This window comes from Rhinolophus sinicus, linkage group LG07 (assembly GCF_036562045.2).
Source record: "Rhinolophus sinicus isolate RSC01 linkage group LG07, ASM3656204v1, whole genome shotgun sequence".
Classification (NCBI taxonomy): Eukaryota; Metazoa; Chordata; class Mammalia; order Chiroptera; family Rhinolophidae; genus Rhinolophus; species Rhinolophus sinicus.
The window spans coordinates 113,253,404-113,281,319 of NC_133757.1; the positions used below are offsets into that span (position 1 = coordinate 113,253,404).

Here is a 27,916-nt window from a genome sequence, read left to right on the forward strand (position 1 = left end):
TGCAAACAAGATTTAGCATTAAGATCGAGAGTGATTTTCTGACTTTCAAGAAAATCCAGTATCGAGCTTAAACCCACTAACTAAGCCTCAGAGGTACTTAGTGATCACGTTTGTTGTGAATTCTACTTGTCATTAAAACCCTTGCACTGGGCTGCCATCTAACTTTCATTATCCTTCTTAGAAAAAGTTAAGTGAAACACTTACTAGGAAGTAGAAAATTAGGGGAACAAGTGAAAGTGGAACAAAAATGAAAAGTTTTCTTCTTAACATAGTTTTGGTCGTATTTCCTGTTGCTGTTTGGCACGTTTTCTTCATCCCAGGATAAATTATCAGGGCTTTAAAAATATTCAACATATAACGCTGCTATCTACTCCCTGTTGAAAACCAGGTGGTAGGTTTAAAATACATTCTGCATTCACATTGAAAAAACTCAATTTTTAACAAGTAGGCAGGACAAGGGAAACTAGAACTATCTATACTAATTTTTAAGCAGGGTTCACTGTCTCTGCCAGATTTCTGGGAGCCACAGAGGGCAATGTGAGCAGAACGGAGCCTAGAAATAAGCAGGAAAAGGTGGGGACCATTGCACCATCAAGTGACCTCAGACATATGTTACATACAGAAAAAAAGCACGTGAATCCTTCTTCTTGCCAAAATATACCTTGCAGTTCATTTGACTCTTTACTCTTCAGTTCCCATAGGAACCAAGTCTCGGCCAGCTTCCCTTCACCTTCTAGCTGGATTACCCCAATACTGCCTCCCAACCCTGCTCCCCACTTTCCTTCTTCTCATCAGCCTCATTCTAATCTCTGCTCTACCTGACACCGGCTTAATCTTCTTAAAATAATACTTTTATCGTTTTATTCCCTGTAAGAGCCTTTCCTGTGGCTCCCTGTCTGTTGGTTAGAGCAAATGTCCACGCTTACATTCAGACCTGTCCGTGGTCAGACCCGCCCCGCACAGCGTCTCTCCCACACACCCAGCACACACCTCGGGTTGGGCAGTAGGACCACCACCTGTGTCCTTGCAAGTGGCAGCTCCTGCGTTCTCCTCCTCTGCTCTCTGCAATCCAAATCTACATTCCCATCGAGGCTCCCCCTACCCATGAAGCTCTTCCCAAGCAGAACTAGAGACTCTTAGGGCTGATAGGGGCCTTAGCAAGCACCTGGGCAGGCGTCCTCGTTTTTCTGAAGAACAGGGACTTGTCACGGGCCACACACTCTCTAGAACCCATATGTCTCGTGTCCCCCATTCTTCCCTCTTTCTACTCTGGGGCTCTGACCATCCCAGGTCTGAGCAGGCTGGCTTTCTGGAAATCCTGTGGAACCAGAGCACATGCCACAGGTTCACCCTTCACAGGCTGGGATCATCCTCCAGCTTTTCAATGAAGGGCAACTTGGTCTCTCCACGGGAGTTTCATATTCCTACAGGACTGAGGCCGTGGCTGCCCTTCTCTGAGACTCCAGCCACACCTGCCAGTGTGGACCCCCTGAGCAATCAAAGCTTTTCTAAAAGTGGGGTGCATACCTGAACTGAAAGAAAGCTTTAGTGGCAAATGATGCATTCTGCACATAGTGTTCTAGTGCTCAGATTTCAGGCGGGGTTGTGGTGTATGCTCCCTTTCTGGGGATGGATGTATTTTGGCCATGGTATGGTAGTGTCTTACTGCATAGCCAGTCAAAGCAAAGTTGTAAACAGAACCCATAGCCATGGACTTTTGTATTCTGTTAAGCAGGCCAGTCGTTTGCTTGTCTGTTTTGTTTGTTTGTTTGTTATACCTGTGGCTGAATATTTTGGTGGTGGTGTTTTTTTCATTGACTTGTGATGTTTATTTTTTATTTATTTACTTATTTGACATTCAATGTTATTTTATATTAGTTTCAGGTGTACAGCATAGTGGTTAGACATTCACATGATTTACTAAGTGATCCCCTGACTAGTCTAGTACCCAACTGGCACTATACATAGTCATTACCATATCATTGACTATATTCCCTATGCTGTACTTTACATCCCCATGACTATTTCGTAACTACCAATTTGTACTTCTTAATCCCATCACCTTTCTCACCCAACCCCTTCCCCTCCCCCGGGCAACCATCAGTTTATTCTCTATATCTGTGAGTCTGTTTATGGTTTTTTTTGTTTAGTTATTTTGTTCTTTAGCTTCCACATATAAGTGATATCATATGGTATTTATCTTTCTCTGATAAATTTCACTTAGCATAATACCTTCCAGGTCCATCCATGCTGTCACAAATAATAAGATTTCATTCTTTTTATGGCCCAGTAATGTTCCATTGTATAAATGTACCACATCTTCTTTACCCAATCATCTATTGATGGGCATTTCCGTTGCTTCCGTATCTTGGCTATTATAAATAATGCTGCAATGAACATAGGGGTTTCGAATTAGTGTTTTGGATTTCTTCAGCTAAGTACCCAGAAATTGGAATTGGTGGAATTGCTGGGTCATAAGGTAATTCTAATTTTAATTTTTTGAGGACCCTCCATACTGTTTTCCATAGTGGCTGCACCAATCTGCAATCCCACCAACAGTGCACAAGCGTTCCCTTTTCTCCACATCCTTGCCAACACTTGTTTGTTGATTTATTAATGATAGCCATTTGGACAGGAATGAGGTGATATCTCATTGTGGTTTTTATTTGCATTTGTCTGATGACTAGTGACATTGAGCATCTTTTCATATACCAAATATTTTCTAAGGAAAATAAGAACTGGAAACTGAACTGAAAATGCCATTAAGGGTGGCGCAGTACTGGGACAGGCATAGGGCTCCATGTGCTTAAACCAGATCCCTGAACTTACGTTAGGCTAGCAGCCTTGGCAATGTATTTTACTAACTGCGTCATCCTTCCTTATCTGGGTCCCTTAGCAGAGAGTGAATCAGACTATTCCAAACCTCCCTAGGTTCCTACCCAGGGTGTGTGTGCATCTCACTGCAGGATATATCTGGGCTCTGTCCCCAAGAAGCCTCGGGGAGGTGCTAAGAGTGACTGGGACCCCGCTGCACACAGCCCCCGATGTGTCCACAGTGATGGTGACGAGGCCCTGAGCCACGGGGATCAGCCGTCCACGTAGTCAGGCCTCTCTAGGCACCCTGCACGCGGACACCCATTCCTGGAGCTGACATTTACTGAGTAATGGGGACTCGGTGACTTCTTTCCTTGGAAATTCTCTACAACTACATCAAAAAAGGCATGAAAGAAGGGCCTTGCCAGCTTCTTTTTACAGGCATCTAAATATGAATTTAACAGGTCGTGTTCACTGGGCCTGGGCCTTGCATAGAAAGTAATCTTCAGTAAAAGATAAGCCCTGAGAACCTAGGGTAAATAAAGAAGGACATTTCACTCTCACTGGCTTTTCCTGTGTGTCAGATACATAAAGGGGACCTGAGACCGACTTAAAGTTCCATTTAGAGGTTCATCGTCCCCCACTTTGCAATTCCTTGCAGGTTTCCAGCCATTTATATTGAATCTGCTTCCAGAAAAGGTTTGGTTGACTTGAGAAGGATTCTATCCGTGCAGATTGAGAAATTGCCTATTTTTAAGATAGGAGAGTGTAAAGAGGAGAAGAAATACAAGGGTGAAAGGAAAGGAATCAGTTGGACCAAGGTAAAGAAAGTGTGTAAATGAGAGAAATGGTTGAAAGGTAGGGAAGACCAGAACTGTGAACCTCGGGGCTGGGGAAGCTTTCTCAGGTTGATAAATGCCCTGAGCGGCTGGTTAGATCTCCCCGTCCTGCTCCAGCATCAGTCGCCGGACCCTCCTGCTCTGATGTGAACCTCCTACGAGCACTCAACTTTGAGAAAAGCGGTAGTTGTGAACACTCGTAAAGGAAGTGTACAGTTTACTGTGGGGAGTGTGTCTGTGAATCATGTACGTTGTCAGGGAGCTTGCCTGGATCTGAGAAGCATAGCGCAAGGGGAGTGGTAAGTCAGCTAGCTAGGGGGAGAATTAGCGCAAGAAACTTTGAAGAGACTGGGGGGAGGAGGCATCTGAGGTGATATTACGGTAAGAAGATCAGACTGGGCTTTCACTTCTGGTCTAAAGGAATAGAAAATTGGTGATACACCCAGATATTTAAGCAAAAATATGTATGCTTCTGGAAGGGATAAGTGGCAAAGGTATTTGGCACATCACCCCACCTTAGAAGGCCTGTATTGCTGTTGCCAACAGGAGTGGACCTAGTCCTCCCTAAAATGAAAGTGTCACATCAATTTCACCTGCGTTCAGAGGTCTAATTCCATATCTAGCTATCAACCTCATTTTTATCCTAATCGAAAAGTGATCATTTGTGAACAGGATATTTTCTTTCGTCAGGCTGAGGAACTGATTTGGTCTTTAAGAAAGAGCAAAATAGGGGTGGCCGGATGGCTCAGTTGGTTAGAGCACAAGCTCTCAGCAACAAGGTTGCCAGTTAAAAGCGGCAACTGGACTTGGAGCTGAGCTGCGCCCTCCACAACTAGATTGAAGGACAATGACTTGGAGCTGATGGGCCCTGGAGAAACACATTGTTCCCAAAAAAAATTTTTTAAAAAAAAAAGGAAGAAAAAGAACAAAAAAGAACAAAATCGGAGCTGAAAATAATAAGCCCCATGTAAAGTTTCTAATTTCCTCATTGTTAATGTCAATGATAATACGAGCCAACATTTATGAGCACTTGCTATACGCAAAGCAACGTTGAATCATGCTACCTGAGAGAAGTTCTGACAAAGGGCGTGAACAGTGTAAGACCTGGGGACAGGATGATTTCTAATTGTTTCCAGACTCCTTTCTCCAGGGTACTACGTGTGTGCGCGTGTGTGTGTGTGGGTGTGTGGGTGTGGTGTGTGGAGTCAGGAGCTGTGTTTGCAACACAAGTGCCGTGGAAGATCTCTGTTTGAGGTCCACATTTCTTTTAAGATCATTTTTATCCTAGTTTGTCCCCAACTCTTCTCAAGGTTAACAAAGGACCTAGGTCACTTCTATTTTTTGGAGTCACCAGGTATATTTACAAAATGAACAAATGCCAATAAAAAAGGACATAATGTTTTTATTTTTTAAAATGTAGTGCAATGTAACTGTACCATTCACAAGATAAACACGGGACTTATAAAGAATATTGATTCATAATGGACTTCGGGTCGTCTGATCTAGTAATGGGGCAGAACTTAAAGCCATAAAATAAAAAGGTATCTTTCAATCCTTTCACTCAGGATTTCTCAGTGACTCTATGTAAAAACTTGTTTGCAGAGTATGTCTAAAAATTTAAACTCAAGGATTTTTCTGGATGTAAGACCCAGGGTCCGATGGGCCCCCATCCCCACCCACATGCCTCACCTGACGCTGTGTGAGCCCGTCTCCTAGATCCGCTTCCTCTAAGAACCTGGTTCTCAGCCAAAATCTCTAAATATGTAAAAATGTTACTCTTTTTCTCCCCTCCTTTCTCATGCCCTCCCCTGAATCCTGGCCTCTTCAAACCCCACCAAAACTGATGGCTTGGTGACTGCTCTCAGGAGAGCAGCCCCCCTGTGTGGGAAGGGAAGACCTTCCTCTTAGAGCCTTGGTGTGTGATCACACCTGGTTGGCCCACAGACAGGTTCCGCAGTCAGAAAACCAGCAGAGCAAGCTGACATAGACCCCCCTACACACCCCACTCGGGCAACATCTTCTGCTGAGAGGGGAGAGCAGAGGCCGAGAGCAAGCAGCTTCTAGAAAGGGCTGTTCCCAGGCAATCAGACATTGCATCCATCAGCCACCCTGTCCAGGCTGGGGAGAGGATGGAGGTGACAGGAAGTGCCATGCCTTCTCTTCCCAGCGCTCCCTCAAGCTCCTAGCGTTCCTTCCCTTCTTCCTGTCTCGTGGTGGTTGAAGCCCCGAGCTCCATTTGGCAGCGTGGTGGTGCTCTTGTGTATAAATGGAAACGTTGGCCTGGCTCCCAGTATAACACAAGATAGGCCTCTGCGTCAGTTATGTAATCTTTGCTGTGATGACTTCATCAGAAAGGGGGGAGGCAATAAAAGAGAAAGGCACGATTTGGGGCAACAGTAGCTCAGGAGAAAAACTCTTCCCAACAGCTCTGCTCAAGACAGCTGAGACTCCTTCCTCCCCCTCCCTGTTTTTAAATCAAGGAAAGAAAGGCAGCAAGCATATGGGTGAAAACCTCATTCCTGGAGCAGCTGACAAACCACTTGGAGTCCATGTGTCCTGACAGCGGCCACTTGAATGGGGGCAGATGCTGTCCCTGCCTCTGGGGGGAGGTCTCACAGCCCCTGGGGCTGGGGATTTCTTACAGCCCCGTAGAGAAGACAACCTGTAGAGGCAAATGACGTTTTTCACCTATCTCCCGAGTTCTTAAACTCTAAAGGTTGGGCTGGTTCTGGCCATGCTTTGTGGTTTCCTGCCTAGACTGGAGAAAAACCACAGGGAGCAGGGTGGTGCCACAAAGGGAAGCTTGTCCGGGTGGATCAGGAAGATGGGCAGTGCCCTCCGGAGCCATCTCTGGGACTCGGGAGTTCTTGGTGGAAGCTGTGAAAAGCTGGCTTAGTTGCTGAACTTGCAGCCAAACCCAGTTTGTTCCTACCATGTCAAAATCTTGAAATCTCCGGAGAACTGCCACTTATGGATGACCATTGCACACTCCAGAGCATAAGGTGGGCTCAGGTGGAAATAATCCCACTCCCAGTCACAATCCGGGCCCTTCCTGAACGCAATACGTTCCATTCCATGCCTGTTTAGACTAAGTATTCTTAATGAGGTTTGTTTCTTTTGAGAGGGAGGAGGTTGTATTATCCTTTCATGAATCCTCTAAATGTTGGCCATTTTGGTTGCTTTTCATTTTGTGCTACTGTCAATCACTCAAGCTATTCAGCATAAATTTTTGCACAAAGCTGTGGCTATTTCCATGAGATGAGTCCTTAGAAATTTCAGGATATGTTGTATTCAAGTCTTTGATCACTCTGTCCCTCTGCTCTGGAAGCCATTCCCCTCTTGTCCACCTGAGCCATTTCCAAACATCACTTCCTCTGAGAAGCCCTCAGTCTCTTCCCCAGACACAGTCAGGTGCTTTCACGGCTGGGTCGCTAGCCACGGTCCAAGATGCCTCTGCCATCAGCTGCCCCGGAACTAGGGGATTCTCACCCCTCAGCAGAATTTTGACGTCCTTGAAAACAAGCCAATAAGCAAATAGGCCCTTTTTCTTCATTTCTGTCTTTCCTTCTTTCCTTTTTGGCAATTTAGGTCTTACATTTCAGAGCACAAGTTTTAAAAAATATTTATTTGAAATAATATGTTCATAGTAGAAAATTTGAAAGAGTATAAAAATTAAAATCACTTATAATCCTTGTCTAAGATGATTATTATTTAGAAACTGCCTTTTTGTCCTTCTCTTAACTATGTAACTTTTTTTTCTGTGTGATTAGGCAGTCTGGGAAGTTGTGATTTTTATTGGCTGCCTAGTAGTCGTGGTATGGATGTCTCATCATTTATTTAATCAAGCTTCCATTGTTGCACACAAATGAACTTTTAACCAATTTAGAGTTGCTTTGGTGGTGGAATTCATCACAGCAAAGGGATCAAAAGGACTCTATAATTTACATCAAAGGCAGAGGAAAAGCATAACTCTCAAAGTTGTGTTTCCACTGGAGGGACCTATGGTAACTATGTTCAAAAAGCACTGATAAGGACAAATGGTATTTTTGTTGTTTTTACCCCCAAGAAAGTCCTTGAAAGCCTGACCTTCCTGTGGCTGATGGCACTCTCACATCTTGGACTGGACTGCCAACCTTAACCCTTTCTTCTTCAGCAGAGGCTCGATTCAGTAGCTTGGAGAAGCAATCCATTGTAGGGCCATCTTTTTTCCTCCTCGCCAGTCATTGACGACACTGGTTTAGGCTAGAATTCATCATAGCCAGTTCGTCAGCTCAGTTCAGCAAATATTTATTCTGCTACAAATGTGAACTTAGCTCTGCATTAGATGTTATAAGACAATAATAATAATAATAATAATAAATAATAAAAATAAAAAGCTACAGACCTTGCAAGAATTATCCTACCAGAAAATTGTAACTTGTAAGTATGTGGAAAGTTGGAACTTTCTACCTCTTCTACATTACTTAGCAAGAAACGGTAGTAAAATCATGGCTATACCATAATCATGGGCATAGAAAATATATTATTACGTGTGGGGAAAGCTGAGAGTAAATACAAAAAAAATCAGAACATTAATATGGTTGCCTTTGAGTGTTAATAATGAATATTGCCTTTTCTTTCTTTATACTTTTATGCAATGTTTTCAAATTGTTCCAGTGATAAGGAGGAATAATCAGCAAAACATGTATGTTTTAAGCAGTCCTGTGTCTTGGCAGGAGCCCCATTCTGCTCATTGAGAGCCTAGAAAGAAAACTAAGTTTAAAGTCTTAGTCCTTACTTTCTTAGGAGCTAAGCTAGAACCGGAAACACGGCACCCCGACTTTCTAGAGCTGCATGTTCAAGAGGCTATCGCAACAACAGTAATAACAACACGCTATTTGTTACATGGTGAAGGTGGGACAGTCACTGGGGCCTTGATGGAGCCGAGTTCCTACCCAGGCCTGTTTGGTTTCACCAGTGTAAACAGCTCCTTCTCAGAGGCTGAACAAAGATCTTGTTGGACCCATTTAGCAGGATAGGCATTGGGCCCCAAGTCACTGTCGTTTCAGGATTAAGCTTCCTAAATTGATAAATTGCCTCAAAACTCAATCTTCTTTGGGACACAACCACCACACATCATAAAGCAAACCTTTTCATCCAACCTTCTTCAGTCATCTGCTAAAACAGAGGGATTTACATGGGGGCAGGCCCTGCTGGGGCCCCACTGTGAATTTATTGTAAGCAACGAACTCTGTAAACCCACAGGGAAAAATTGTTCTGGACAAAGAAATCCTGTAAAAGAAACCACCATCCTGAAATCAAGTTTCTGCCCTGACACTTGATCAACTTCAAAGAGAATTCTAAGGTTTTATTTTATTTTGTTCCTTCCTTCCACTTATGGTTGAATGGGCTGATCTTATGCCCTTTCTTTAAATGTCAAAGTTGATACCACAGAGGCATCCTAATTTTGGGTATCAGGCAGCATATAAAAAATGACGTATATTTTTGTGCTCTTTCAGTTTCATCCTTTGATCCCAACAGAGTTTCCACTTTTTTATTTTGTGCCCATTCCTCTCTCCCCCCACCCCCCTTCCCATTTCTTTTTACTCTAGAGTCTTCTTGGGTGGTCTGCTCAATTTAGACCAGATGCATGTTAGGGTCAGTGGAAAAGTCAGAATGCCAAAGACACCACCACCCGCTGTGGGACCTCAGACAAGTTACTTAACCTCTCAGAGACTTGGGGTTATTTTAGTCAGTGAAATGAATTTAACTATGGAAGTGAACACACCTAGCAGAGTGCTTTACTTAGTCTATGCCCCATAAGTGTTTAGTTGTCTTCTTCCCTTGTTGCCTCTGTTTTCTGCATGATTGGAGAACCTTGTCCAACCCCAGTGGACTTTCCTCCCATCATAGTTTTCCATAGTTCTACCTTATATCAACCCAGGGGACAGGAAGTCTAGCGAGTTTGTTGTTTCTTTCTTTTTTAGAAAACTGCCTTTATTCTATTAGTTGGAAAAATTAAAGGTCTAGTGACGATTGATGCTTCCTCACTGACAGGGAGTACACTGGCCTTCCCAGTCCTCAGTCTTGGCTGCTCCTCAGCCTCACAGCAGAGCTGAATTCCTGGAAGAATTCATGGCCATGACTCTTTTCAGAATCCTTGGGTTTGCATCGCCTGAGCAGCCCTCTGAAAAATTGAGAATTTTCTTCCAGATGCAGAAGAATCTGAAATATAAGGCCGGGTCTTATATTAATTTTTGCTCTAAAAGACGCATTAGAGCTGATTGTCCGGCTGGGTCTATTTTTGGGGAAACAGGGTAATCTCATCAGAGCACATAGAGCTGGGAAGCCTCATGTTGCAGTCAGTGCCCATAAACCAAGATTGTCCCAGTGATTCTCAAACTGTGGGAGATGGTAATTACCTGGGGGCTTGTTAAAACACCCCCAGAGGTTCTGGTTCAGTAGGCCTGGGGTGGAGCATAATTTTCATTTGCCGGCATGGGGACTGAGACGGAGAGATCAGATGGCATCCCCAAGCCACAGAATGCCAGTTCACCACCTTGAGCCCTGAGAGTCACAGGCAGGTGCCTCCACCCAGCCAGCGTGGATTCATCCCCGGCTGCTCTCCGACAAGACACTGCTGAACTCTTTCCCAGCAAGTGTGATCTTCTGCATGAAATGTTAGCTTCCACCTTTGAAAAGACTTCTGCCTTGGGAAACAAAACTTGAATAGTACCTATGCCGGGGAAAAAACCTCTGGACACTGGTGAGAGGTTGGACATAAAAAATCTCTATATATGTGTAGAATCTAGGCAAAATTCTGTTTGGGCTGAAATTGATGTGATTTGTTATTTATAATAATTACTTGACCCAGTTCAGTGTGTGTGAAAAGCACGGATTTTTTTCTGAGACATCCTTTTTGTTTATATATTGATTTTTACTTTTACCTACCAGGAACAACCCACGTCTCCCTCCAACCCCGCATGCCCTCCACTCCCATTCCCTTCCCAGCCACTGGCACATGCGGTGTGGCGGTGGCGGGGGAAATGCGCCCCCCTGGCGCGCGGGTCGCGGACCTCGGGGCACCTGCGGCGGCCGCGCTCCCGCCCCCCCGCGCAGCCTTGCCCGCGCCCGGGGCCACCTCCACGGTTCCTTTGTTAGGGACGCCTGCGCGGAGAGGCGTTTTCCGGCCTGCCGGGATCGCCAGGGCCCCACTCCTGACTTCTTAAGAGTCCCCGAAGGACTTGTAAGCATATAGGCTCGCGTAGAGAGGCTAAATTATGCCCCAGGGGACTTTTTAAGTAAAACCCTAAATTTCATTTAGGCTGTTCGTGGGCCACGCGATTGCAAAGACAACGGAAGCGCGCCCCTCCGCGCCGGCTTTGTGCAGCCTGGGCTGCGAGGATCCCTGTGCTTTCGGACGGTCCTGCGGCGTCTGGTTTACGCCACTCTCCCCCCACCCATCTCTCCGGTCCCCACCTCCCTGCACCATCTCCTCCCGCTCCCAGCCCTTCCGTTTCCTTCCACGGCCTCCCCCAGCCCACCCCCTGCAATCTCCCTCCCCGCCGGCTGGAAGGAAAGTCGGTAATAAGAAACCAGTTCGGTGTCAGTGGGAGCGGTGGGGGGAGATCACCCCAGAGATACAAGGCAATGGAGAGAGAACTCATTTTGTGTAAAGAGGGCCTCGAGTCACCAGGGAATTCCTGGATTGTCTCAGGCTGTCGTGTGTGATGTCCATCACGCCGTGCGAACACCATCTGCTGCGTATTAGGCTCTCAGTTGCCAGGCTACCTGCCGTACGCAGTAACACTTGACTGCCTGGCTCCACGTTCGCAGCGTCGCCCAGCCGCGCGGGGCGGGGGCCGGGGTGGGGGAGGAACGGGAGTCATGATTAAGCCATCTGCAAGTGGAGGGGCGGGGGACACGCGGCGCGGGCAGCCGGGCGGGCGCAAGCCTGAGGCCCGGGCTGACACCACCATCTGCTGGGCCAGGGGAAGAACAGCAGCTGCTCCCTGTTCCCCCGACGGAGACCGCCTGAAAAAGGCTGAAGCCCTGAGCATTCCATCCTCAGTCAGCCAGTTAGGCACCAAGTCCCCTCACCCCAGTCTCAGCAGCCTTTTGTGATCCCCACGCCTACGAGCCAGCAATCTTTGGCTCGCAGCCAGCAACCCCGGCCCCTCTCACCCAAACACTAGGCATGTTCTTGAAAACACTTAAGAGAAATAAAGCTTCCCTGCGCACAGATTTATAAATAAACAGCTGGCTGCTCTTGGGAGATATTTTTACCACAGCTGGTTTTTGAAGTAGAAAACTGCTTCTTTGGGGAGGTAGGGTGTTTTTTACACTTCCTACCTCTCTCCAGCCCTTAGAAAATTGCTAAGATCTTCTCCCTGGAGGAGAATATATGTAAAATATGTTCATTGGTTTTGATTTTTTTTTTCCCTCCCTTTATTTTACTGAAGAGTGAGAGGTTTGGGGAGTAATGAAGATCTATGTAGCCATTTGGGTTTCTGACAGGAAAAGACTGAATGAGGATTCTTGGGAGAAGACAAGGGAGGTCGTTGAACAGGAACAAGCCAGTAATTAAAACTAAAAATACTGCATCATTTGGCTTCAAGGCATTACATTTCTGGTGACGAAAGCTCAGCCTGGTTTTATCTAATTGCACACACAGTGTGTGTCCTCCTTAGAAACAAGAGCGGTGGCATAAAATCCTGAAAATCGACAAACTATTGCTCATTAAGCCCTCTTAGACTGGAGGTTAAAAGCCACCACGTAATATGAAACAGTTAATGGCCTCAGCCAGCTCTGTGTGTCGCTTTGGAATACACACCTGAGGCTGGGGTTCTAGGTCACTCACCCGCTAGTGAATGCAGCAGAGCTGGTTGGGAGAGTCCTAAAGGTATGGGAGGCCATGCTTTAAAAGTGTACATAACCCTCCTCTCTCTACATCTCCAGGTCTTCAGTGAGAAACCTGGAGGCAAAACCTTTGGGAAGGAATCATTTGGGGAAATAATCCTGGGAAGTAGTAACCTAAGTATACCTTTGGGAAGGTTCCCCCTCCCCCCTCACCCCACTGTGCTTTTGAAGTATTTCTTTTTGCTGTAGCAAGACAGGGGCCAAAAGTAGTTAGACGTGTATCAACATCCTGACCCGGCAGAGAGAAAGCTGGGAAAGCAAGTCATTACTTACCACTTGTGGGCATGCGCCCCAGCTACCCGGCCAGGTCACGCGGGACAAGAATATCACAAAGTGTGCAAAAATAAACAGGGCCAGCCCAGACCAGCCCTCTCATAAAATCAAGCTGAAGAAAACTTTTTCTTCCCTTGGGTCTCATTTTCTTTCCCACTCTCCTCCTTATCAAAACTGGAAAATAAATATACTGAGATACACAGAAGAAAAGCCCTGTATATCTGTATTTTTGCTGATCAGTTAACTATATTTCAGTGTGAATTTATGAAAGTGTTAAGTCAACCGGCCATTTGTTTCTAAAGGTGGCAAGAAACAGCTTTATCCCATTGGAAAGAAGGGCTTGGAAAACAGGTAGTCAGTATTGGGGGGAAAGGAGAGGCTGAAATATCTTGGCCCCTGCAAGGGTCAGTCAAACAAAAAGTAAACTGGTAGCATAAAGGTTCTTGCCATTTTTTAGTATAAGGTCTTTTTAATATAAATATTGCATAGCTCTCTACCTAAGAATTGTCTATTTGTAGAGAAAAGACAAAATGTTTTATTAACTTCAGCAATAACACATTAAAAAAATAGAACACAGTATGTTTATGGGAGACATACTGTATATTTTGTCTTAGGTGCACACTTGATAACGGTGGACCTGTAGCCTGGGAAAGTCCTGTGCCAGTGGAAGGAATGCGAACTTAGACTCAAGTGCAGTGTTCTAGTTCTGCTAGTTCTGGGTCTTCCATTTCATAACTGCATGACCTGGATTACTGCACTAACTAACCAGACCTTCTTTGGGCTCTTGTTTCGGGGGTGAGAGGAGTGATGGTTTTTTGTTTTGTTTTATGGTTATTTTGCCTGTTTCGTTTGGGTGGTGGAGTGGGGATTAATTACCTGAAACTTGAATGAACTGAAAGGAACTTTTCTGCGGAATGTTCAGACAATGCTTGCCATTGGTAGAAGGAACAGGAAAGGAAGTATCTAGAAACTAAACCTTATGGTAATACACCTACTCTTCCCATCAGCTCTTTTTCCCTAGTTGTCTACACTGTCCAACGGTTACGGACTTCCCTTCTGAGCCCAATTTCAAGTAGTCACTTGGGCTGTGTGTAAATAGGTCTCTACCTACCACTTTACTTCCTATTACTTAAGGACCAGCCCTTAAAAGTTTCCATCATTTAAATGACTGTCACATAATTACAGAATCCAGAGACCGAATTCAACCCCCCACATTTAAATTACCCCAGACGTACCAGACTCAGTTGTGTTTTTGAAGATGTTGGGGGATTACATACCTGTGGGCAGTGTAACTAACACTCCCATTTTGCACTATCAACAACTCTCACCAGCAGGACTTTTTTTGTTGTTGTTGTTTTTTACATTTATCAAAGCTTTCCAATGTTACAATTACAGTTGACCCTTGAGCCACACGGGTTTGAACTGTGCAGGTCCACTAATCTGTGGGTTTTCTTCAATGAATGTGCAGTTGGCCCTCCGTTTCCCCGGGTTTCACATCTGCAGATTCAACCAACTGCAGATCGAAAACAGTATTTGGGAAGCCGTGGGTATGGGGGGCCGATTGTATGTGTTGACCTGCATCTTTTTATATAAAGGACTTGCCCATTCGTGGATTTGGGTATCCACGGGGGTCCTGGAACCAATTCCCCACGGTTACCAAAGGAAGGCTGTAGTTAAGTTTGGGAGGAGTCTAACATCATGTGCAGCTTTCCAGCTGCACAGAGCTCAGCACCCAAAAACCCCACGTTGTTCCAGGGTCATCTGTCGTTAGGATTCCACCAAAGGGCCGGTCTTCCTAACATGTCTCTCCTATTGCCTAAGCTAAAGTCCCCTTTGGCCAGGTAGGCAGTAAGGATTAAGAGGTAAGGTCATGCTTCCAGACTGAAGGTGAACCAACCTAAGGGCTTAGCCCCATTCCTTTGGAAAAACACAAAATGTTCGCTGAAAACCTGGTCCATGTCCCTTAGTCAGTCCCATCGGAAACGGACTGGACTTGGTCTCAGATTCCCAGAGCCATTCGCTATGACCTTCTCCCTACAGCCTCTGTCATTCTCCTGTGATGAGGCCACGTGTGAGGTCTACTGGGTTGTTTGTAGGGAAATGGGATGTGTGCCACTCAGGACCCCTGGGGTCCACAGCCTCCGTCCCACTCAGCTTTCCCCGTGCTTCCCTTCACACGTGGAATCGTTGCCTTCTCTTCTCTTCCCGCCCTCCCAGGAGCAGCACCCCGTCGGGCTTCCCCGGACCACTGGCCCCATGCAGTCCTCCGGGCCCCCAGGCCCAGGCGGCATGGTCTCGGGCACCAGTCCCGCGGGTCCCGGCTTCCTGGGCAGCCAGCCCCAGGCGGCCATCATGAAGCAGATGCTCATTGATCAGCGGGCCCAGCTGATGGAGCAGCAGAAGCAACAGTTCCTGCGGGAGCAGCGGCAGCAACAACAGCAACAGCAGCAGCAGCAGCAGCAACAGCAGCAGCAGCAGCAGCAGATTCTGGCTGAGCAGGTAACAGGCATCCATGGCGGGCTTCACCCACTCAGCAAGCATTCGTTCAGCGCCTGGGGGTACATGCGAGGGAGTGCCAGTGCCTATTCCAGGGCTAGAGTTTCCCGGGGTCACGAAGGAACCTACAGGATTTAGACCTTTCAGTGACTTAGGTTTTCTTTTCTCAGAATGAATTAGTTTATTCTTAAAAGACGGGCTTCAGCCATCAGTGTGAAGGCCCGTTTGCCAGAGACATGTCTTCCATTCAAGCCTCACTCCTTTTCTCCTGGCTTCTGGGGCAGGGGTCTGCGTCATCGGCACGGGGGTAGGGAGGGCTGGCTCCCATTCTTCCTAAAGTGGAACATTTCTAGCAGGGAGGAGAAAAGAAAATGATTCAGAGAACTTTGTCTCTTGAAAGAAAGTGTGGGGAGGAAGGATTGAGGAGAATTCCACAGAATTGGTCATGAACAATGGAACAGGAACAATAGCAGAATAATAGGGCCCACAGAACTACCTGCAAACCTAAACTTGGGGTCACAGAAAGGGGGCAAATTTAAGAAAATTCTCAGCAGCTTTTAAAACAGCTCAAGACATCTTGAAGTTAAAGGAAGGCCTAACACTAATAAGCTTCACCTTAGGCATTTTTGTCCACCGTGGCCGTATGATTCCTCCAGCTTTGAAAGACAGCCTTCCCTGCAGGCTGCACCTGTAGGTTTCAGTGTGGTTCTCTTTGGGATGTTTTGTTTTGTTTTTGAGATGCCCAGGTCTAATCTGGTACGATCCCAAGAAAGGCCTGAGGCCTTCCACAAGAGATCCCTAGATGGTGGGGATCCGTATAGGCCATCTTGCTCTTGTCTTGTTGGAGGTGTGAGGTTGTAAGGCTCAAGGACCAACAGAGCTCTGCCTCACAGTTCCTGATGGGATCAGGTTTTTGCAAATTTCTCAAGCCTCCTCCGTCACTTAGACACAGGCAGGCATGTTAGTAGAGGTCCCTTCTCACCAAGAACAGCAGTTCAAAGTAAAGCAGTCATCATTGCCCAAATAGAAAAATTGTACCACTGAGCACAGTGCACTTATGTTCCCTTTTTTGCTTTTGATCCTGAACAGCTGTGTAATTATCTCCCTTTTTACCAAGGTCAGTCAGCCGCCTGGCAGCTCTTGCACAAACAAACCTCTCTCCCTCTCACCCTGCATAAGGTGTGTGACAAGGAAACGAGCTAGTGTCCCTCAGGCAGTGATGAATGGAGCTGCCAGGGGAGGCTGGGCTTTGTAAGTCCTCTCCTCAGCCAATCCCGGGGAATGTCAGGTGTGCCTGATACTTTGAGTGATGGCTTTAGATACGTGTGCTGTGACCAAGACACAAAATGGAAGCAGGGTAACCAGGCAGAACTCAGCTGTGCCAGCCCAGGGGGGTGCCCACTCGGCGAGGTCAGCCAACCCTGGGAATGAGGAAGAGGCAGAAAAGGTGCCCCAGAGTGACCCACAGACTAGGAGGTCAGCGAGTGAGAGACCCCTAACTCAGGACACAGAGAAGTACGGGGCTCCTTGGAAAAGACAGGAAAATGAGAAACTGCAAAAAAAATGACTGCAATTCCTTAATGGCATGTGTACCAAGAGATGGTGAGGGACCAAGGAAAGAACAATTCACTCAAGGTCAGAATGTGTCCAATCTTTGCCTTGTGGTGTGATTTCAGAAAAACCACTTAACCTCTCTCCGCATCTGCCAGGTTAGGTTTTAATAATTTCCCAGCCTTCCTCCTATCGCTGTTGTAAGGATCACATGGTGGGTAATGGGTGTAAAACTCTTTGGAAACTGCACAAATGTGTATGGGGACCTGTCACATGACCCTGGTGGTCACAGAAGAGCGGCAGCAACACATGCCCATCATCCTGTGGGACTAGCCCGGAAGTGAAACCAAGAGACTGCGCTGAAAAATCTCAAGTCGCCCTAGCATCTTACCTGGACACGGAGAAAGCGCTTCCTGACGCAGGCTGTGTAGGGTCTACAAGTGGGGGGCTGTCAGCGTTTTGTTTTGAGAATGAATATGGCATATCACTGTCAAGCTGGTTTTCCTGCTGTGCTGCAGCAGGGACAGTGTCCTCACACTTTCAGTTTTGTAAACAGTGTATTGAAGACACTTGGGTTTCCTGAAAGGCCATGTGAGGAAATCAGAAGGATGTGGAATCTTGCTCATCTTGGGGAACTTTAAAGTGATTCTCAGTGGACTTAGAAATCAGAACAGAGTGGGTTGAAAGCAGGCATGAAGTCCCATTTAATGCCTTATTCTCAAAGCGCGCAGGGCATGTCACCTCCCATCCACTCACAAAGGTTCCACAGAACCTAGAATTTTCCAGCTGAAAGAAACATTAGAGATCATCAAGTCCCTTCATTTTACAGATGCAGACACTGAGGCCGGGAGCTGATGTGAGTGATCTGAGATCACAGTTAGCAAGAGGCCGAGCCGGGGCTGCCACTGGGGCCTCGGGACTCCTGACGTGGCCCCGCCCCACCCACCCCAGGCCCCCACACAGTGTCTTCCCAGTGGCAAGTGGGACAGTTACATTCTTACACAACATGGGAAATGTGGCTGAGCACCTTTTAAATGCCCGGCTTACTTTCAGTAATGCCCTTACATTGCTGCGTAAAGGATTTAGCATGTTTCTTGTCTGTACTTTGTCTACACAATTAATTAATTTTAACAGTTTGTGCAAAACACCCTGGTAGGCAGCACAGGATGGGCTGCACAGGGAGAAGGCTGTTCTTTTCTTTGGTCGCCAGGCCTTGTCGAGGAAAAAAAAAGAAAGAAAATTATAGAGCTGCCCAAGAACAAAAACAAGAGAAAAAATAGAGATAAACACATGTGTTACGAAGTGGCCACTGTGTGTTAGTTTTACAATGAACCTTATAAAGAGCAGGGCCCTTGTTGTGTGTTCTTTGTAGCCCTTGCGGATGAAAGGTGCTTAATGAATATTCAGTAGCTGCAGACGGAGGTTAAATGACACACGGAAGGTCCTGCAGCTACTTGACAGCAGACTGAGAACTAAGACCCCTCTCTGCTCTCCACCTCACTCTTAGTTTCTCTCCCTTTTCGCATACAGCATGATAATGATCGTAATAGCCTTTCCAGAATGTTGGTAACAGCGCCAGCAGTGCAGAGTCCTGGTGAGTGGAGAAAGACTAAAACGCAGGCCCCCAGTCTCCTCGAGAGAGTAAATGCTGTCTGTGTGAGTGGTGGCGATGGATTCTAGGAGCAGTCTGGCTTCATGGGAATAAGATGAGCCTTTTTTATAGCCCCCAAGAATCCCATGCTCCTATACCTGAAGCATCATTAAAAACTAGTTGCTGTCCCTTTGAGCTCGGTCTCCACAATGTGCAGGAAAGCATGCCGGCTGATTGGAAAGCCAAAGTGAAAGCTGCCTCACTGCACACATTCCTCATGAGCCAGCAAGTCCACACATCAGAAATGCCTGGGACATTCACCAAAAGGCATGGACAGGGGTGTTCATAGCAGCGGTATTAGGGACAGCCCCAAACTGGAAACACCCTAAAGGACCATCGCTAATAGAACAGGTAAATTAATTGTGGTATATTCATATGACGGAATATTCCTCCACAGTGAGAATGAACAGACCACAACTACACACAGCCCCATGGCTGAATCTCACAAATGTAATAAACGCAAGAAACCAGACACCACAGCCAGACACAAGCACGTTGTATAAATCCACTTATATCAGGTTGGTGCAAAAGTCATTGCGGTTTGAAAGGTTAAAAATAATTGCAAAAACTGCAATGACTTTTGCACCACCCTAATATAAAGTACAAAAGCAGACATAACTGATCTGTGTCATTGGGTTAGGGGTCAGGTGAAGGGTAATGACTGGCAAGGGGCATCAGGGATGCCTGACAATGTTCTGTGTCTTGATCTCGATGCCAGTGATGAGAACTGTGTTCCTTTGTGCAAAATCCATCAAACTGGACACTCTGCTTTGTGCACTTGCCTGTATGCGTGTTATCTTTCAATACAAGGTTTATTTTTGGGAAAAAACCCGCCTTCCTCAGAACCGCAGGATATTTAATTGCATGCTCTGTCCCCACCTCACCACTGCCCTTCTTGTCCTCTGTCGTTCCAGCAGTTGCAGCAATCTCATTTACCCCGGCAGCACCTTCAGCCACAGCGGAATCCGTACCCAGTGCAGCCCGTCAATCAGTTTCAAGGTGAGGCTTGTGCATACCTCTCCCGTTGTATAGCTTCCAGGTGGGAAGTGTAGTGAACGTGTGGCTCGCTGCCTGATGCGTTATGTTCACGTCAGGTTATATTAAAGGTGTAAGAATGGAGGGTACCAACCAATCAGAATGCATTCTTGGAGGCCCCCGGCTGTGCCAGGCATTCACCTTTCGGTTGCTGGGTCCCAGAGAGGTCTTGGTGGGCCCAGGGAGGGCTCAGGGTGGCTATGGGGCTGGGACTGAGGCAGCTGTTCGTTGCCAAGGTACAGAAGCACTTCAGTAGTTCAACAACCAGTAAGGGCCTGCTGGCCCAATATCAGCCCTGTTTATGTCCCGATCGTCATCTCAGTGACCACAAGAGAAAAAAATCCCATACCGTGTCTTTCTTGCTAATCCCAGCGGGTCAACCAGCCAAGGCCTTCACTTTCAACAGCCAAAGTGAAAGAATCTGGCTCGCAGCAACCACTAATCTCTACTGAATGTAGAAAACAAAGAAGGCTCTGTGGATGGTTGGATTGTCTTGATCCTGCTGCCCTTTGTGGAAATCCCAAATCATGGCCCCAGTACAATGGTGAAGGTTGCCATTCGGTTGTAAAGTAGAAGGTCCACTCAAATATCAAACCTTTCCGTCTCCAGTAGAGAGAGCCCCTGCGAGTCTTGCATGGTGTAGAGGATGTGCCTGGGGACCTTGCCCAATTTCGTCCACAGGCGTTCTCAAGGAGTCTGTAGGGGTCACCTAACAGCAGAAATCCTAATTCTGATCCCTGCCCTTTCAATGGGACGTAGATCAATGTGTCCCAACTTCTCAAGAGTGACCTACCCTTTGAGAATCTGTCAGGAGCTGTGAAGCCGTTGCACAGAAATATGCATATATAAACATAATGTACAAACTTTGTACATCATTTCACAAATGTTACCCCCTCCCCACATATCCTGTGGGTGAAAAATTCATGATCTAGGGTAGCATTTTTCAGTGTTTGGGTTGCAATACACTAGTAGGTTGTGAAGACAATTTAATAAGCCACAACTAACAAATACAATAGAAAAGAAACTATCTGAGTGTATCAACAAGGGAAACTTTTCTTTTTGTTCCAAACCCGCATGTGTATATACTGAATCAGGTACTGTGAGTTGCAGTTTAAAGAGTCTAAAAGCCACTGGTGTTCACTGCCAGATCTCACGGAAAGCCTGTGAAAACACCAGCTTTGGAGTAGCTACTGCGCCCTTCCTGCCCTCCCTGGAACATTCCTACCACTTCAGATCCCTTTGGCCTTGACATGGGGAAGGACAGACGAAACTGGGCTGTCCACGGGTGTTCTGTGCCCTAAATCAGTGCCAGAATTCTTTGAAGAATTACGTTTCTCACTTGGTCTTGGGTGCAGAGGAGTGGAAATAGTCTTTGCTGTATGGACAGGCTTTGCTGCAGACACAGAGCCCTCCTCCGTACCTGGAGTCGCCACACTGTAGCTGCATCAGAGGCCCCAACAGAGCTTGTTAAAACACGGATTTCTCTACCGCATCCCCAGATTGTGTCATTTGGGAGGTCTGGAGTGGGACCGAGGATTGACACTTTTAAAATGTTCCCAGGGGTTGCTGCAGCTGCTAACCTGAGGACCACACTTTGAGAACTGGTGCTTTAGGTTAGGAACGAATTAAAAACATGAAATCTGATGAGCCTAACTTACTGTCCTTTGAGTTTTCTAGGTTCATAACTCATTTATTATTTTTTGGAGTAAAGGGACCCACCAAAATTTAATAATTCCTCTGTAGTAGGAATTATTCTGAGTGCTTTGGTTTCACTTTAAAAGTTCTACTCTTTGAACTTTTCTAAAACCCCAAAGCACAGGTAATCAACCTAAAAATTTCACTACACTTAAGGTAAACAAGCCAGTGACCTTTTAGGGTTTCTGAACTGATGGAGAAATCTATCTATTTACTATCTTTAGTGTTTTCATTTATACTAACACCCTAGATAGTGCAATGTTATGTATCTGGGAACATAGCAAATTGATAAATAAGACATATTGTTCTTGGAGAGAAGTTCTGGTACCTTGCATGAGAACCTTGCACATCTCCAAGGTTTTAATGACTGTCTTTCTCTGATTGAGTTCTATGCCTCTGGGCAATATTACATGCCTCTGAGGAAATGCTTATTTTTCACAAATACAGGCATCTTGTGAGTGAAGCTAGAACATAGACCCTTTTAGGGGAAAAAATGCATATTATCATCTCTATTTGAACATGGAAGATTTTCTTTGACATTCTTAGACAAGAAAATTAATCTGACTACAGCGTCTCACAATTCTAACTGCTTTAGACAAAAATTTACAAAAGAAGAAAAAGTAATCTGTTGTTAAACATATGTAGGAATCAGATAAAGGCAATGTGTTTGGACACATTTGAATTTTCTTCCTTTAGATATTTAAAGTTAGTGAAGGCATAAAACTAGATTATAAAAGGCTTTTTGTTTTTCTCAGGCTGAAAATATGGTGCTGATTTTAAAATGCCCTTTTTTCCCATAAGAATTACACCTAGATTGTGCAGTCATTTACACTAAGTGACAATAAAGATTGGCTTGGATTCATCTTTTAATACCTCTTAAAAGGCATTGCAGCAGTTCTGCCCTCTTAATAAAGGAAACTATTTCTCATTCAAAAACTTACTCCGGACAATTTCCAATCCCTTGGCATGTCCATTTTAAACATACAACAAAACTGTACAAAATATTATAGTCATTTTATGTATTTCCAGCAGCCCATGAGCCTGTTTATGTAATTGGGGTCTATCTGATCAATCTCTGAGTCAGCAATATTTTTCCCTTAAATTTTTAAATAAGCAACTCAATAATCCATTTCACCACAGTTGATCAGATTGGCCGTGTAGTCGATACAAATTTAGTGGTGAAGGTCACAAAACTTCAGAACAAGATTACAAGTTGCACTATACTTCCATCCAGTATTTAATCAGGAACTTTTGATTTCTTTTAAATAAATCACTTAGATGTAATTAAGCTTAAAACAAAATAAAACAAAAAAATGGAAACATTTCTAGGGATCTTTCAGGTTTCCCCACAGTAACCATTTCATTTTTCAATGCAGCATGATATTGATCTCAAGCCTCAAAAACTTAAAGTCATAATCAACATTCCCGTAATTTTCTTTCTTAAAGCAAGAAATAATATATGGAGACATATTTGCTGCCCAGAAATCAATACCCCCATCAGGAAGACAAAAACACACTTCGCTTATCTGCCAAGGTGCCAGGCTTAACAAGGTTACGGTATTCTCATCTGGTTTCTCATCTCAGTTCCAGAGAGGATCAAATTTGCTTATGATATCGATTGGCTCCCATGCTGCATCCTTTTTAAAAGTCCAAGGGGAAAAAAAAACTATTTTTCTTTGTCTCATAGACTTAATCATTAGCAGGGACATAGAAAAATCCATTTCTTGCACCTCCTAGTTTTTTACCGCATTGACTGGGGTTCTAAGAGTGACATTTCTATTCTCCTGGCTGGTTTGGAGATTTCCTGGGAACATGGAAAGAAGGACTCACTCAGAGGCCTAATTAGAGTGGAGTGACTTGGCACATTCATACCCTGGCCAACTTTTAAACAGCATCATTAAAACTGTGTTAGCAATCTGCTGAGAGACATAGTCATTGCCGATTTCAAGGACTGGACTTTGCTGGAGAGAGCCGTAAGTTCATTGCCAAGGAGCAAGTAGCAGGATAATTTCCTTTTCTAGCTCAGGAAGCTGGCCAGTTTGCACTGACATGTTATGATTCAGAGAATCTGGAGCATGTGGAAATCGACAGAGTGGGTCCAAAAAATGTCGCATCTGTCGAAATACTTCTTAGCAGACGCAATGGCCTTTAACCTCTCAAATCCTACTCAAGTCTTAAGGGAAATCAGTCTAATGGTCTTTACTGATAGTATTCTCTACTGAACCATGTTCCACTTCACAAATAGAATATGCAATTGCCGTTTCTTCTTAATTTAGCCTAGAAGGCAAATTTCCCTCTCACCTCCAAGAAAAATGGTATCTAATTGGTCAAGGGTGGCATCATATCAAAAGAGTGAGAAACAATCTGCTTCTGAAATGTGAACAAAAATCAGAGTAGTCAAGTGAAAAAGCCAACTACAAAAGCAAGCATGTGTACAGTATGATCCCAATTTGTGTGTATGTGTGTGTGTGTGTGTCTATTTATATATAAATAGTAGCTCTCAGTGGTCATCTCTGGAGGGTGAGAATTTGACTGACTGATTTTCATCTTTGTGCTTTTCAGTGTTTTCCAAATTTTTCACAATCAGCATATGTTATAAACAGAAAAATAATAACTTTTTTATCAAGGATTTATTATCAGAGTGGATCCTTTCATATAAAGAATTTTGTCACTCTCAAAAAAAATTCCAATACTTTGTTACAATACGTTGCTTATCGAGAAGAGTGAGTGGTGCGTGTTCTTCTCTCCCTGCAGGTTCTCCGCAGGATATAGCAGCCGTGAGAAACCAAGCAGCCCTTCAGAGCATGCGAACATCACGGTTGATGGCACAGAACACAGGCATGATGGGAATGGGACCCTCCCAGAACCCAGGGACAATGGCCACAGCCACTGCCCAATCAGAGATGGGACTGGCCCCTTATAGCACCACGCCTACCAGCCAACCAGGAATGTACAATATGAGCACAGGAATGACCCAAATGTTGCAGCACCCAAACCAAAGTGGCATGAGCATCACACACAACCAAGCCCAGGGGCCGAGGCAACCTGCCTCCGGGCAAGGGGTTGGGATAGTGAGTGGGTTTGGTCAGAGCATGCTGGTGAACTCAGCCATGACCCAGCAGCACCAGCAGATGAAAGGGCCGGTAGGCCAGGCCTTGCCGAGGCCCCAGGGCCCTCCAAGGCTGCAGGGCATTATGGGAACGGTCCAGCAGGGAGCCCAGAGCTGGCAACAGAGGAGCTTACAGGGGATGCCTGGGAGGACTAGTGGAGAATTAGGTTCATTCAACAACGGCGCCAGCTACCCACTTCAAGCCGGCCAGCCGAGGCTAAGCAAGCAACACTTCCCGCAGGGACTGAGCCAGGTCGTGGACGCTAACACTGGCGCGGTGAGAACCCTCAACCCTGCTGCCATGGGTCGGCAGATGATGCCACCACTCCCGGGGCAGCAAGGGACCAGCCAGGCCAGGCCGATGGTCATGTCTGGCCTAAGCCAGGGCGTCCCGGGCATGCCGGCATTCAGCCAGCCCCCAGCACAGCAGCAGATGCCCAGTGGCAACTTTGCTCCAAGCAGCCAGAGCCAAGCCTATGAGCGGAACCCCGCTCAGGATATGTCGTACAATTACAGTGGCGAAGCAGCTGGGGCCTCTTTCCCTGGCCTCTCAGACAGTGCCGACCTCGTGGACTCCATCATCAAAGGCGGGCCAGGGGATGAATGGATGCAGGAGCTTGATGAATTGTTTGGAAACCCCTAGTCCAGGGGGGACCCAGGAGCCACAACTCTAGTGGTTAACGCATAAAACGTGAAAAAGAAACAGGATGTGGACCCATCCTTGTTTTTTGTTTTTTTGACCCACGTAAACTGAGCAAAACTGCAGCTGGCTGACAGTGGAAGATTCAGGTGCCAATCCACAGCCCCGCTGGGCCTCATTTCACCTGATTTTCACACAGCAGTCAAGAGGAGACGCCCTGCAGATTCCTGCTGTGAGAGAGGGAGACACACCAGAGGCAGGTGGGGAAGACGAATGAGGCCTCCTGCTCAGCACTCTCTATGGTCACCTGGCCCAGCGAAAGCTGCTCCAGCTGAGACGGACTGCTGCCCAAGGTGAGGCATCTGTCAGCCCCTCCTGGCACAGGTGCCGAGACTGCAGCTTTGGAGACACAAGAGACAAAGCCTCAGGCCACAGAGAGCCCCACAGAGATTGCTGGGTGCCCAGGCAAAGAGCACAGATCAGAAATGCACTGAGCTCTGGCGGGAAAAGAGATGTCAGGCTCAAGACCTGCGACTGTACAGGGAGGGCAGGCACGCAGTGAGATGTTGCAGGGAGACCACGAAGGATCCTACCGCCTGTCTCCTGCCCTATGGTGACCCTCAGAAATGGTAGAGGCTGTCTGTTGGCTGCCTCACCAGGATAGCCAAGTGAGCTGACGGGAAGGTCCGTGCTGCAGGCCTGAGGGCAGCGCCCTCTGCTGGTCACCGTGATAGCCATCACTCCCGGGAGTTGGGCTGGAGCCTCCTGGGAGCCCAGTACACTTGTGACACTTCGGCAGTTCCCATCTACTTCCGGCACCACAGGGTGAGGAGACCTCAGGGGATGCTGTGTGCCTGCCAGCGTGGCCGCCTTTCTCCCAACCCCTGCCCTGTCCCTCCTTGCGTCCACCCCAGCGCCCTTGCTTCTCCTCGAAAATGAAGCTTTGTCTTTAGGGAGCCTGGGCAGAGTCAAAATCAGTGCGAGAAGAACTTAGACAATGCCGGACATACAGAGGCGACACTGGAGTTTTCCTCCTCTCCCCAGTGTAGAGCTACATGACTAGCCCCTGCCTGGAACTGAGGGGCTGCGTTGGTATTCGATGGCAGGTTCCCCGCGCTGCCCCTGACACTCCCGGTGTCCCCACGGAGGACCGGCCTGGAGGTTGCCGGCCTGGGCTCCCCGTCGGGAAATCCCAGCGATGATGCTGTAAATGTGGCCTTGCCCTTAATCCCTACTCGCGGGAAAGACAAATCTAAACTCCTGAGAGACGAGGCCCTGAAAAATCCATTGCTCCACCTTACACATTTTTATGCTAAAAAGGAGGAAGCTATGGTTCCTTTCATAAGGGCAAAGTAATCCACTTCAAAAGTCAGTTGAAAGTACAGTTCTCTTTGTAATTCACTCAAATCTGCTCTGACTGAGGTCTGTCAGGAGGGAGCAACAACCTCGCGGTTGTAAGGCTCGCCTCTTATTTACAAGAACAGACCTGTCCTGTTTGGGAGGCCATGTTGCATAGCTGTTGTCCTGAGTGAGTAAGAATGGCGTGGGCCCCCTCCCTCTGTGTCCAAAAGGCTGGCCCCCTTCTGTGGAGTCACATGCAACCCCCCACACCAGAGCCCAGGCTGGGTACCATGGGGAACTGGAAGGGCTGCACTCGGGGAAGGTCCTGAGAAGGGGGTTCGAACGGAAAGCTGGGGGCAGAGGATGCAGAGAGGCAGCAGGCAGGCAAACACTTGACTTGCTCTCCAGGTACGAAGGTTATGGATCTGCTCAGCAAGGGGCAGGATGAAGCCAGAGGTGGCCAGGTGGGCAAGAGCCCAGGCAGGGGCTGTGCTCTCTCTGGGAAGAGGTGATAGCAGGGAACCTCTTGAGTGGAAACAGATGAAAACCAAAAAAAAAAAAAAAAAGTAAGCCAACAAGAAGACACGGAATACATAATTACCTTTTTCTGAAAGGTACAGGAAATAAATATATAAGCAATGAGGAGAAGCTAGAGGTGGCTGATGGAGGCGGGGCTCCATTATCTTTGAAAAGCTTCCTCAGATGCTCAGTCCCGGGACCAACTAAATAGAGAGGTAGATTTTAATAAGGTGGTTTGGTTTTGTTCTCGTTTTTACTACGGTGCTGATGTATATGTAATGTCTAAAAAAGTTATTTGTAAATAAGTTTTTACAATACTGCAGATATCACTGGGTCTACTATCTGTAAAAAATATACATATAAATATATATATACTGTTTGTTTAAAATAGAGTATTTTTATTTCATTCCTTAACTCATCATCACAGCAGTGGTATTGCACTTCAGATGACATCTAATTACTAATTTGTACTGTATGACCTATGGCAACTTGCTCCATTTTATTCAGATTTTTCTAGTTTTCTGTTTTTACTTTGTACATTGAGCATTGCTTATTTCCTGTTAAGAAATGTACAGAGCTCTGAAATGTAGAAATGAAGTGATGTTGACATACCACTTTTAAAGAAAAAAAAACAAATAAAAAGTTATCTGAATCAACCCAAAGTTTATTTTTGGATTGTCACTGGGTCCCCAACCTTAATTAAGCAGATGTATTGTGCCAGGGTTTTAACTGATTAACCACAGTTCTTGTCTCAAAATGTTGACACCATTATTTAAACATTTATGTAACAGTAGAGATCAATCAATCATTCACAGCCTTTTTAATTCAACCAAGCAACTAAAACATTCTAAATTTGCGCTCCGGGGAATGTGGCAAAGGGAAGTGAAGAGAAGTCAACTTTGAAAGGAAAGAACTGAGTCCATTTGTAGATTCATTACCACAATAATTCAAATCCACCTGGTTCATTCAGAGGACTTGGAAAATTAACAATAACATTTTTATTTAAGACAAGAAAGGGTGAAAACTCAAGGAATATATTTGGGGAAAGGTGACAA

At 46.0% G+C, this 27,916-nt stretch overlaps 1 protein-coding gene across 3 annotated transcripts in view; it reads left to right on the top strand.

Annotated features, from left to right (window-relative positions):
* Positions 1-27,517, top strand: part of MAML3 (mastermind like transcriptional coactivator 3) — a 376,796-nt gene extending 349,279 nt beyond the window's left edge. For 2 of the 3 annotated variants that reach the window (XM_019730802.2, XM_074338492.1), the window contains exons 3-5: positions 15,042-15,323; positions 19,437-19,521; positions 24,007-27,517. In XM_019730802.2, coding sequence (XP_019586361.2) covers positions 15,042-15,323; positions 19,437-19,521; positions 24,007-25,004 — 1,365 coding nt within the window. In that variant the 3' untranslated portion in view covers positions 25,005-27,517. The remainder of the gene's footprint in view (positions 1-15,041; positions 15,324-19,436; positions 19,522-24,006) is intronic. The other variant, XM_074338491.1, reaches the window with a different exon arrangement.
* The last annotated feature ends 399 nt before the right edge of the window (positions 27,518-27,916 follow it).